At 41.5% G+C, this 13,124-nt stretch overlaps 1 protein-coding gene across 6 annotated transcripts in view; it reads left to right on the top strand.

Annotated features, from left to right (window-relative positions):
• CDK13 (cyclin dependent kinase 13) overlaps positions 1–11,919 on the top strand; it is a 50,238-nt gene extending 38,319 nt beyond the window's left edge. Inside the window, exons 12-14 of one of the 6 annotated variants that reach the window (XM_065665727.1) lie at positions 1,985–2,136; positions 5,288–5,671; positions 6,722–11,919. In XM_065665727.1, the coding sequence (XP_065521799.1) occupies positions 1,985–2,136; positions 5,288–5,671; positions 6,722–7,578 (1,393 nt within the window). In that variant the 3' untranslated portion in view covers positions 7,579–11,919. Of the gene's footprint in view, positions 1–1,984; positions 2,191–5,110; positions 5,672–6,721 lie in introns of all 6 variants that reach the window. The other 5 variants (XM_065665726.1, XM_065665725.1, XM_065665723.1 and 2 more) reach the window with 5 other exon arrangements.
• Positions 11,920–13,124: the final 1,205 nt, after the last annotated feature.

Here is a 13,124-nt window from a genome sequence, read left to right as displayed (position 1 = left end):
GTTTATCAGTGTCTGCTTTTCCCAGGGGTTTTGAGGTCCTCCATGAATCTGAATTGCCTTCTTTGATGGTAGAATGACACTGGGTATAGAGTTCTACAAAAGTACCGGAGAGTTAAAATGAAATACCATAAATGGTTTCCTGTGCCAGATAAGATTCTTAGTTTTACAGGCAGGAGTGGTGAACTACTTCGTGCAGGGTTTTTCCTGCGGGTTTCTCTAAGAGGAAATGTATTGCAATTTCCAGTAGGGTTTTTGCAGTGACTTAATTGCCATTTTAATCACTACAAATCATATCGGAACAGGCGCCAAGAAGAACAATGAAAAAGTATTACAGGATCTGCCGATTACATTCTTCCCTCAAGATAGCTGTCAGAACACAGAACGTTTAGTATTGCTTGAGTAAATTGTATCTTCAAGGCAGGCTGTACCTGACTTCTTTTTAATGAGCTACCAACTGAGAAAAATGTCTGAGTTTCATCTGAGAATTTTATTAAAAATCTCTTGAGACTTACCTATTACATACACATGGTTGTTACTAATCCTCCTGGTACATGAAGGGAAGAGGTTTCATTGTCTGAATGTGATTAATATATATATATATATCTGTTTGAGTATCAGTAATCAGCAATTTTAGGCTTTTCACTAAAATCTCGGAACTACTTGTATGGCATGTTGCTTATGTGCTTTTAAAAGTAAGTGAACGGGAAGAAATTGGGGTTTTTTCATGCGCTCCATAGTGAGTGCATCCATTATAGGAGGTGATACATGGAAATTCAAAACAAGCCATTGGTGTTCTTTTAAAGATTGAGAGAAACCACACTCACATCTGACAGAGCATGCACAGGAAAGTGCGAACTGTTCTCCTGGAAAACAAATGTTCTGCTTTGGGAAGAAACAGCTGTTCTTTCAAAGAAAGTGACTGTGTTGATTGCAAGGACTGTAAGATACTTCTCACAAGGAGTTCTTGCTTGCTTCCAGTTGGTTTTGACTATGTACTTGGCAGGTCTTTGACCTGGTATGCAGGGGGAAACAATAAAGGAAGCAGTTGTCCTAATTGCCTTTCCTTGAGGCATCTGTCCCCTAATTTGTCATCTGTCACCTGTTACCTAATTTTTCCATGTTCCTGGGTGAGGGAACTGATCAGACAGTTACTGATATGTAATAGGAAAACAGAAGGCACTATTTTTACTGCCTGTCTCAGTGTTTACATTATCTATGGGATGAGGCTCTGTGCTCCTTAGGAAATCGGGATTGAGATGCCTGCAGGGAACAATAATAGAACAACAGAACTGGTGACAGATGAGTTCCTTAGGAGATTTTTGTCTCCACCTTTATCTGTCTCTTAAAGGATTGGAATGTCCCATGTTATTCCTAGTACCTGAGCTTTGCTAGTTGTAAATGCTGTTTATTCATGCTACTCTCTTGAAACTTTTATCTCCTTCTTCTCTTCCCTCCCACTCACAGTCTTGGTTGTCTGTGCTGTACAACTGTGAAGTAGATAGCCATGTCTGTTACTGCAGATAAATACTTGAACTCATGAGACACTAGTACTTTTACAAGTAGTCAAAAAGAATCGGTCACCCATACCCTGAAAAAAGCTTTTTCATATTCATATAATTCTGTTACTCTGCAAATTCTGTTTCATAGCAAGTGTGCAGCATTGATGTTTGAAGTCTTGAATTACCCAAATAACTAGGCTTTTCGTAAGTGCGAATGCAAGAAAATGACATCGGTTCTAATTTAAAGATACATGTTCCCCTTTTCTGCCAGAGGGATCTGTGCTTCTGAAACAGGCAGCCAGTGAAGAGATTTCAGCCAGAAAAAGCAAGTCTGAGATTTTGCTGGCTTTGAGTGTTTTCTCATGTGTCTGAATTCGGTAGATCAATCTTTCACAAGTTACTTTATGTATAACTTGAGTATTTATTTTACCAACATGGTTAAAAAAATCTGTGATAAAACTGATTATTTCTAATCTTTTTTTCAGCCTTCCTTTGTGGCAAGATTGCCATGAACTGTGGAGTAAGAAACGCAGAAGACAGAAGCAGATGGGCATGACTGATGACTCAACAGCAGCTAAAGTCCCTAGGAAGGATCTGTCTCTCGGCATGGATGAGAGCAGAACCAACACCCCACAAGGCATGCAAACTTCTTCCCAACTCAAAACTCAGGGCAACTCTAGTGTAGCACTTGGTCAGTAATATTTTCAGTTCTTATAATTACCTTCTACTTGGATTGCACCTCTAGAAATCTTAGATGTTGTGTTCAGAATACTGACGTCCCCTGGATTCTTGAGGGAGGAGCTGTATTGTAAGTTAAATCTTTGTTACAAAAGATTTACCTTTGCTTTTGGAAACTAGGTGTTGCTTTTAAGGTATTTTTTCAATCTGGTCAGAGCAACTACTTTGCTCTGTATTTCGAGAGAATTTTATCTCTTGCTTACCTATAATTCTTCACTAATCCCACAAGCCAGCTGCTGCTCTAAGTTCCTTGCAGACTCCATAGATTGGAGGAGCTTTACTTGGTATTGATAAACTGACTAGAAGGCAGATTTTGGGGCAATCATAATTTCAAATGAAATAGAGGCCCTTTGCATGTCACGTTATTTTTGGCTTTCCAAGTTGGGGCTAAACCGAATTGTAAAGAAATAAACATAAACCTCCAACCCAAAACGTGGTATAACAAGAAGTAGCTACCTGCGTAGATTGCACAACTGTTAATTCTGAAACTTAACCAAAGGATCTTGCTTGAGACCAGTTTTATGAATATAATATGAAAAGTAATGGTTTCCTGTTTGGACACCATTTGAGATTCTTAGTTGTTCGGTGATAGTTCCCTCATAATATGTAGAAATATACAGACTAACAAAACCGAATGAATACCCAATAAGTTAAATTTAGACTATTTTTGATTGTGCAAAGTGACCATAAACCCCATGGTGCTGATACAGGAGTTCAGCTGAAAAAACCCAATAAATGCATGCACAGAGCCTGAACGTTCTTTGGTACTAACCACCTTGAATCAACTTTTAACAGTAGAGCAGAGCTCTAAATACTCTGTGCAGAGATATATAGAAAATAATACCTTTTGATCATACTTTACTGCAATTTATTGCCTCTTGCTCCTGTTCATCCTGTTTCGCACCATAAGCCAGCTGTGAGCTTCTGCCACTCCGTATGTTTGGCTTAAAGTTTTGGCAGCATTTTCAAGCATGACTTTCTGTAGCCCTTAATATTTTTCCCCCCACAAATGAAATCTGTATGGAAGTTAAAGAATAGTATTTATTTCCTTTGTACTTTTTATATCAGGTGGCCTGATGAGAGACTACTATTAGTCATTAATACTAGCTATGTAAATAAACAGAGAAGGAATCGTTCAGACCTATGCTGCTATTTGCCCATATGCACAGAAAGAAATGCATCTAGGTAGAAAAGAAGGCAGTTTAATTTTCGAGAGAGCTTAGACAGTTTAGCATAGAGGTGTTTTCTGGGCTAAGCAAAACACTTGTGAAAGCCATAACTAGGTAATATTAGATTTATTAGATAATATTAGGTAATATTAGATAGTATAATCAATAAGGCACACTAAAAAAGTCCATGTACAAATGCATGCTTTAAAAACTGTTACACCCCAAAATAAGAGGTTAAAAACCTTGACTCAACTGCTTATATTCTTATTGACAAATGGGACCCCTGGTGATTGCATCTTAAAATGTAACTGGAGCTATGAGAGCTCAATAATTCTGTTCTGATACAAACTGCCAGATTTCCTAGGACACAGTTTGCTCTTGGAATGGGCTTGAAACTAACCAAAGGGTATGGTTAGGATAGGTGTGTATGGGTAGGTTAGTTTCCCTGTTTGACGTTTTTCTGCTGAATTTTCACCGAGATCCTGAGAAGAGTTTGAGTGTTGAGCAAACCGTCCTCAGACGTTACAAAATCAACTGTTAATCATGACATCTGAGTGAGAGCCAGCAGTACAAGGCCTTAGAAATTTTCTATGTATTGCCAAAGAGATGATTTTTTATATATAAACGCATGAAATCATTGAAGTCTCTGGACCCTGCCTGAATAGGGTTCCAAGTTCTTGTATCTTGGTGCACATCCACAAGTAGGGTAGTGGGGTTTTGGTTTTGCAGCATTTTCCAGCTGTCCTGCTCTTAGTCTTGGAAGGCAAATACTTAACATTTTTGCGTGCGTAACTGTTTATGCTTTGAATCTGCTATGAATGAATACATAGGTGAATTAGCAGAATCAGGGATAGAAGAGGACAGTATGTGTACATATTAATCTAGGTTAAAAAATATCAGGGCTCTGCCAGCACAGTGTCACACACTCATTTTTTAACTGCTTTTCTCTCATCTACTAGTCATCTACTCATTGGGCATGTTGAAATCCATGCTGCTTCACTTCTCTCACAATAAACTGTCACAAATGGGTGCTTGAAACTAAGAAACTACTTTAATATTCTGACTTCCTTATGCATATTCCCCTCCATCATCATACCCTCCTCTTACTTGTGGCAAACTCCGTTGAAGGAACTGTATGCCATCACAAACCTGCATTTTCCTGCTACTGGGTGATTAATGACTTGTCCTTCAAACTCAGCACTTGCTTTTGCATTTATACTTGCTAGCTTCTGCGTCACCTAGAGCCTGGTCACTTGAGCAGGTGTTAGAATCCAGATGCTGAATTAGAACAGGCCAAAATATGACTGGAAATGTGTTTTGCAGATGGCCACTTTTTAACAGAGGGATGTGATATGTCAAAGATAGGGAATTTTGCAGGAATTGGAAATCTTGCAGCTGCCTAAAGCAGGTGGCCTTAAGCCCCAGCTTAGTTGTGTTGTGGAAAATTGAGCTCCAGCTTGATATTTCTCATCTGTCTGAGTGTGTGTGCTTACCCCTTGGAAGTCACTTTCTTTATGCTGGATCTTCCTATTCCATTTCCTATAGGTACTCCCCCAGAGGCAGTTAATATGTAAAAGCATTCCATTCCTGTGTTGTCCAAACTCATGCTTTGCCAGTTCATGTCAGCCATGCTAGATTAGTCTTTTGAGTTTCTGAAATATGCCAGTTCTAAATAATACTTAAAACCACCTTTTTTGTCTTTAGCTAAAACAAGCACTGGACAGCAGTTAAACCAGAATGAAGTGGCAATCCTGCTAAACCTGCTACAGTCTAAAACAAGTGTTAGTTTGGCGCAGTTTGCCCAAGTGTTGAATATTAAGGTAAACCCAGAGACTCAGCAGCAACTAAATAAAATAAATCTTCCTGCTGGAATTTTGTCAGCAGGTGAAAAACAGTCAGAACAGCAGCAGCAGCCACCGCCGCCACCACCACCGCCACCAGAGCAGGAGCCTCTCAAACAGCCGACGGTCACCCAGCCTCCTGTACCGCCTGCTCAGCTGAATCAGCCTAAAGTTGAGACTGATGCTGCCCAGGCAGCTGTGCAGAGTGCATTTGCTGTTCTGTTGTCTCAGTTAATAAAGGCTCAGCAAACAAAACAAAAAGATTTTGTGTTGGAGGAGAAGGAAAACGGATCAGGAAATGAAATGTCGTTACAACTCAGGCAGCCTCCAGAGCCTACCACTCCTGTGTCTGTCAGCCGGGAGGACGTGGAATCTCCAGCACCCAGCTACCCACATCTGATCAAGTCATTATATGCATCTGCAGGTACTGAAGGTCTTTATTGCTAACTGGCAGATACCTTGAGCAGTGGAAATGTCATGACTGGGGATAAAGAGTTAACATGTTGACCATATGAGTTGGTGTGAGTCTGGGAGAGATGATTCAATTGTTTTTGTCACTCTCTACATATGGATCATAGAATTTGTGTTTCACTGTAGCAGGTACCATGCAGACAGAGCAAAAGAGGATCCCTACTCTAAGAGATACACAAATGCTGGTAGTATTTCTGATGAAACAGTTACACTGATCACTGTTCTGGAGGTTTGGGGTTTTATTAGTGGTGTTTGTGGTGAAGACAGTCATCTCTAGCAATTTCATAGATGGAATTTGCTAATTTTGACTGTGTTTAGGTAAAGCCTATTTTAGGGAGAGGCTGTTTTAATTTTGTTCTTAATGCTGACCAGAGCAAGTTCTCAGTGTCAGATTCGGTAGGAGGTTACTCCTGTCACTCAAACACACATGACTGAAGGTTACCACTTGGGTATATTAGTGGCTTCCTTAGTCATCTCGAAGTTTAGAGTTCTCTTGTTGACCTTTCTGGATTCCTATTTCAGTTTCACTCTATGGTGATTTCTGTACTGCTCTGTGGTGTTTGGAGCTGTTGAAAGCACTCTGAAGTGGTTTGGGTTTTTTTTCTTTAAGAGTGGCCTTTTGTCCCTCAAGACTTCTGTTCCTATTTGCAAATCTTTTGTGACACCCCCCACCCCCTTTGAATTTTCTAGTATTTATGTGTTTGTCAAGTTTTAGTTGGGATTTTTTGAGTGTGTTTTTTTTGTTTAAGGAGCTTGTGTCATTTTCCTTTAACTACTTGCCTGTTAATGTTACTTGGAGGAGAAACCTGCATCACCCTCCTGGGGCAAATGAGCTGTTGCCCTCCCTAAAATAATCTGGCCACTTACCAATAGATTTAAACGAGAAGTTAAATGAGAATTGAAGTAACAAAACGTCTGCATTGTTTGAGGAAAGAGTCCTCTTCCTTCCTGGTATTGTTATTGTGTATTTTTATTCCAAAGCTTTTCTTTCTCGTATGCGTAGGTCAAGAGGATTTGGTTAGGCAACCTGAGATGAGGCTTCTAAACCGAACACCCGAACAAGAGCGCCCTCGGATCTTGCCTCCAGATCAGCGTCCCCCAGAGCCACCGGAGCCTCCGCCGCTCACTGATGAAGACCTTGATTATCGGACAGAGAACCAACATTTGCCTATAACTAACTCTTCAGGAACAGATCCTCACGCGGGAGTGAAAGCAGCCCTTCTGCAGCTGCTTGCTCAGCATCAAGCTCAGGCGACAACAGAGGAGCCAGTACAAACGAGCGTGGATTATCAGCCTAGAGAATCCTACGTACCAGGCCCAGACTACAAGGATAACTTTGGGTCGTCTTCCTTCTCATCTGCCCATTATGGCAGTAGTGATGGAATAGGAAGCGGATCATCAGGAGCATTAGAAAGGAGGAGCTTCCTTGGAAACTCAGATATTCAGTCTTTGGATAACTACAGTACTGCTTCATCTCACTCTGGTGCTCCCCCTCCTCCGTCGGCCTTTTCAGAATCCTTTCCAGGCTCACTAACTGGTTATGGAGACATTTACCTCAACGCTGGCCCCATGCTATTTAGTGGAGATAAAGACCATAGGTTTGAATACAGCCACGGCCCTATCCCGGTTCTGGGCAGCAACAGTGACGCTCCTGTGGGGCCGGAGAGCACGCACTCTTTGCCCACAAAGATGCATAACTATAGCTTCGGAAGTAACTTACAGGAAAATCCCGGTGGCATCGGCCACATGCATGGACAGACTTGGACTTCTCCTGCCCAAGGACCTGGCTATTCCCAAGGATACAGGGGACACATTAGCACATCTGCAGTGAGAGGGCGAGGCAGAGGATTACCATATTGAGTATCTGTTTTTCCTCAGGCACATCATTTTTATCTGGAAAAACTTCCTTGGTTTTATTTTGGGTTTTGTTTATCTTGTTCCCTCGCTGCAGTTTAAAGCAGCAATTCAGCAGACTTGAATAATGTTAATTCAACAGCTTTATTTTTATGTGGAAAAGGGTCTTGCATACAGTAGGAAGAACGACAAACGCTTCAAACTCATGCTGTCTGAAACCTAGATAAATCGATTGTACATGTTCACAAACTCTCGTTCTGGATTTTATTTTGTATTTTGGCCGTTTTAAGTGGATGCTAAATTTAGGGACATCAGCTTTTTATGGCACTCTTTCAGATCTTCTGAACTATGCACATTTGTGCTTTTTTTGTAAGTTTGGACCAACTTTTATGTAAAGAAAAAAAAGGAAAAAAAATTTTACAACAATCAAAGCAGGGCACTGATTTCTTTGGTATTTTTCTTTTTACCGAACTACCTTTAGTCAAAGGTCACTGTCAGTCTTTGCACTGCTTTCAGTGTTATTGTGGAAGGTGTACTTTGTGCTCATTTCAGAGAATAAACCACAACCTTGATGCAAAGTTTTATAAATATTTGGTCAATGTTCTCTTTTTTCTTTTTTCTTTTTTTTCTTTTCTTTTAAGAAAAAAAAAAAGAGAAAAAAAGAAAAAAAAAAGAATGGATGTTCTGGTAAAATGTTCTCTCCATCTCCCAGGCTTGTTTATATAAAAACTGTTTTACTTGAATGGTAAGTGCCTTAACATGGAAGCTTAAGGTCTGCGAACATTTGGAAGTACTTCATAGGTAATAAATTAATCCCTAAACCTCAGTAGTTAACATGGAAATTCAGATAATAATAGGCAACTGAAATAGGTCATAACCTTGTGCTGTTTACTTCAGGTGGGCCAGTTACTTAGAGACCTGATCTTTCCTTGATGAAGTTATCATTTCCAAATTGAACATCATGCGAAAACAGTGGAAGTGAGGAGAAGAATTGAGTGTAGTTTTTCCTCAGCTCCCTCCTGGAGTTGTAGTAAGTGTTTCAGTTCCTCTGCCAAATGAACTATACTTTGTAAGTCCTTACCAAGTGATGAAATAGGGTTTTTTTTTTTTCTCTTAAATGTCAACAGCAGTACCTTACTTTGTGTGAAAAGCTGACACTGTCGTCTTTTTCCCACAAATACTGCGTTTATAGGAAGCAACCAAAGGAAAAATGACCAGTATTCAACGCAACAGCAGAATGTTTTGACACTAGTTCTGATTCTCTGTAAACTTGTGATCGTGCCAATTAATCGATTTGATATCTGCCATTCCACAGCACATTTTAAGATTGGAATCGAGTCTCTGAACACCTGATAAAATGACTGTAGTTCAAACTCTTACCAAGAGCCACTCGTATTAATTACAACTTCCAGCATGTTTTTCTTTTCCTTTGACAACAAGTGGTCTCTCTCCTGCAGAGAGGAGGTATGGTTATATTTTGCATGTACGTAAAAGAATGTTTTAAAGCCCATATTGGAAACAATCTTCCAACTGATTATCCAGTTGACAAATCGGTACCTTATGTAACTGAGTGTTTAATTATTACTTTTAAGAAAGTAAAATTTCTACTTACACTATTACAAACGTAGTCTTGTCAGTGACTTTTTGGATTACTCAGAATAGAAGCCAAAGTTGTTGGTGTTTTGTTTTTGTTTTAGTTGAAAATCCTGGTTCGTATATGGCTTAACTACCACTTTGTAGAGCATGGAGAAACTCCCTTCGCTAACTACGTAGTGTTTGAGGATCTGGCAAATGAGAAATGGAGAGAGAGTCATGCTGCTTCCGATGTCCCTGTAAGTCTGGCAGTTGCCTTCACTAGACACAGTAGAAAATCCCGTGATCTGAAAATAAAAGCAGCCTGGTCATAAGCATACGGATATGACCTGAGTAACCTGTGCTTAATTACAACAGCAGCTTCACACGTCAACGATAGTTTTCCTTGAGTAAGGATACCCCCCTGTAGCATTTTTCTGCCGGGAAGATTTTAAAGGCACACCCCATCAGTTTCATTTAGCTATGGACAGTGTCAGCTGAGGCTTGCTGTTTACACCCCTTAACAAAGCCAGTCCCACAGTAATGCACACAGATGGCTTTTTGTCAGAATGAAGCAGGACTCGCAGAGCTTTTAGGCAGTTGCTTTCACTAAAATCGTGCAGTCTGGTGTTACTTTCCTGCACTTCAACTGTCACTGCAGGTGACAGTTACCTAAAAAAGCAGGTAAGCTCACATGGAAGGTAGATGTGAGCGGACTAAATGATTTGACTTCCAATACAGAAATGCGAGGAAGACATCCTGCTGCTTCCCTTTTGGAGGTAAATTTTCAAGTCCTTTAGTTCACCTCATTTAATGCAGAGAAGTCAGTCCCCTCTGCACATGTAAATGACAGTGCAGCTCCTTATGGGCTCTGATCTTGCATCATTCCGCCAAAATGGATTTCAGTCTTTGGCTGTGAAAAAACCCCAACCAGAACAGCACGAGTAATCCTATGAGGAGATGCAATAGGCATCTGAACTTCCAGATCAATCAAAACCAGAACTGGCATACTGTGGCAGCTGCATACTGCACAGTGACTTCCCCCAACTTCAGTATAAGGTTTACTACTAGCCTGTGACTTTGAACACTCTATTTGACTGGGGCAACAGTGTTGGGATAATTTGGAGGGAAAGATAACATATTCGCATGTGTGGTAACTGACGAGATCACGTTCTCTGCAACCCACGGCTCTGACAGCCTTTCCCCCTGGGCCGGGCAGGGAGAGGCTGTGCATGGGCTGTGTATGGGTTAGGAGCCCTTCCATTGTCCCTCTGCAGGGCAGCGTTGGGGATGCATGGCAGGAGGATTTATCCCTGACCCCAGAGCTGTGTCTGGGCAGGTCAGCAGCCAGGCAACAGGACAGATTTAAGGACTGTAGGTCCACATTCATTTGTCCTGGGCCTGTGTATGACCTATGGAAACTCCCTTTGAATCAAACCCCACCATGAGGTGCTTATGTCAGTTCAGAGTTTTACCCTTTGGAACAAGTTCCACTCAGCAGAGTGGGTCTGTGCTAGTTTGGCATTTTTACATCGCGTGGCTCTTGGCGTTTTTTTGATGCAGTTGTAGACGTTCTAAAATCCGTGTTGTTTTCCTGTGGAGCCGTGGCTTTTGTTACTTCCTCCTCCCCCCCCACCCCAGTTCCTTTGGGTTTATGTTTTCCATGCTGCAATTCCAAAGCGTGCTACAGAGACCTGGACACTACATCGAAAAGTAAGTGTTGTGTGTTTGTATTTCTAAATAAACATAGCAAAATACTGTAATCATGGACTACCAAGTAGCAAGTACTTCATTGTTTTTATTCAGTGGTCTTTAGCCATACCAAAAGGCACGAAGTGAACACGACTGGACTGCTATGACCATGACTTAAAATGCTTAGGCTAACGTAATACGCTTAAAACCAGCCAAAGGAAAAGGAAACAGCTTTTATCCTGGATTGCTAGTTATCATCTTGAACAGAAGGAGCAGTGTTAGGGAAAAGGTGTAAAAATACGTGTCTCCTTAAATGTTAATATAAATTCTTGGGGAAAAAATAAATTTTAGAAGGCAAACTTCTATATTTTCGTTATGTTTCCATAAAACATGGTCAGTGTTGAATTTTCTCCATACCACGGTAGTGAGGTGTTCTCTAGAAGCAGAGGTGCTTCTGGAAGCGCCGTCATGTAAGTTCCTTTGGGGTTTGAGTGCTCTTCTTTTGCTTGGTGCAGGAGGCGGTTTCAGTTTTGGTGAAGTTTACAGTTGGATGAGTTGAATAGATAATTGCGCAGTACAGACCGAAGTACTGAAGTAACATAGGATACCTCTTGTCTGCGGGCAAATTAGATCTCAGACCATGGATTCTGGTTCCAAGAGAGAAAAATCTCACATGTATTTCCTGCATTCTTTCTGTTAATAAAACACACGAGTGTTTTACATACGCCATTTCTCCGGTCTGTTCTGTTACACTGGTTCTGTTTTACATGGGGAAACTTTGGCCGTTTCCCTTCTTGATAGTTTTGGGATGTTCTGTATATGCAGAAGTGTGTCATGAAACTAAGGAATCACCAGAGAGCTGATTTGAATCCTGTACTTAAAAATGACCTTGGGTTGACTGAAAATCAAACTAACTTTTGCTTATCAGGGTGAAGAATACTTTATTGCAGGAGTTATTTCGAGACAACCTAATTTAAAATAATCAAACTGTTATGCTTCAGCTTGCTTACTCTTTGTTATTTTAAGCCATTTGTATATAAAATGTATTGTGCGGCCTGTAAATAAAGAACATGAAAACTCGAAGCCTTTCATTGTTTTCCCTCTCCGTTTCAGAATGACGTTGGTGGGTTTTTAGCATCCCAATGACTATAACTCTTGGTGTGTTCAAAGTTATTAACCAGTTATTTGCAGCACCAGTAGCACTGCTCAGGTCACGGCAGTGACTGGTGGGCCCAGTGCTTGTTGCTGGAGCTGTGTGTCGCGCCGTGGTTTTAGTTAGCGCTGTCCAAGCACAGGCGCAGTTAACATTCCCCACTGCTGTCTCTTTAAAGAGGGTGGCGTGCGTGTTAGAAGCAACAGGAAATCAAACCTGAAGAGCCGGGTATTCTCAGTGTCTGGCTACACTGCTGGTGACCTGTGGTAAATGGAGCGTGGCTTCAGCAACTGCACCTTGAATGCCTGAGGCCTCTCTCATTTTGCCCTGCTGCATCAGCTCATCTAATGAAAGTACTGTCAGTAGACGTGCTACTTCCAGCCAGAAATAGGCACCCGCTGTATCTTTAGTAGTCTTACAGCCCAGGTTGGACAGACTGCTGCTGTCATCGCTTCAGTAGCTTGTCACTGATAGAGCCAGAAGATGGGTGGCGGTGGTGGTGCAATAGGAAGTCACAGGGCTCAGCAGCAGTTATGTGGGTGTCATTTGGCATTAGGCTGGTGAAATGCGTTGTTGTAGCTCAAAGCATCTTGCTTTGGAGAGAAGGCTTTGGCAGCAGCTACAGTTAAACCTGGGGTTTACTTCTGGTGACCGGGCTACATGAGGTATGACTTGCACACAGCAGATCAGGCAACATCATGAAACAGTGTCTGGTTGTCTGCTCTGGTTCTCGTTAAGGCTGCTATTGCAACTAGCAATGTGCCAAAGTTGGCTCAGGTTTATGTTGCAGTATGAACCTGTCATGGTTTGAGAATGGTGCTGTGTCCCCTCCGTTCAGCTGTCAGTGCCATGCGGCCGGCAAGCTCTGCAAAAAGGTCCCAGCAATAATTCCACTGGCATCTGCATGCGAATCAACATCCTCAGTGCACATAGCATAGCATCAAAAGGAGAGATGATGCAAATAACTGCAGAACAAGAGCCTGCATCAACACAGAGCAAGGAATGTGTCTGTGAAATGAGTGGCAAGAGAGGAAACAAACCATGTCATGTCACAGGCATGAGTTACGGCCTGTTCGCTCTGAGCCATGCGGTACTGCAGAAACTCCTGTTAAATTAGCCGAACGGGGATTGGGTG

The sequence above is a fragment of the Lathamus discolor genome, chromosome 2 (genome assembly GCF_037157495.1).
Source record: "Lathamus discolor isolate bLatDis1 chromosome 2, bLatDis1.hap1, whole genome shotgun sequence".
In the NCBI taxonomy this organism is placed as follows: Eukaryota; Metazoa; Chordata; class Aves; order Psittaciformes; family Psittacidae; genus Lathamus; species Lathamus discolor.
Note: the sequence above shows the minus strand (reverse complement) of the source record. Positions and strands in the feature narration are given on the sequence as shown.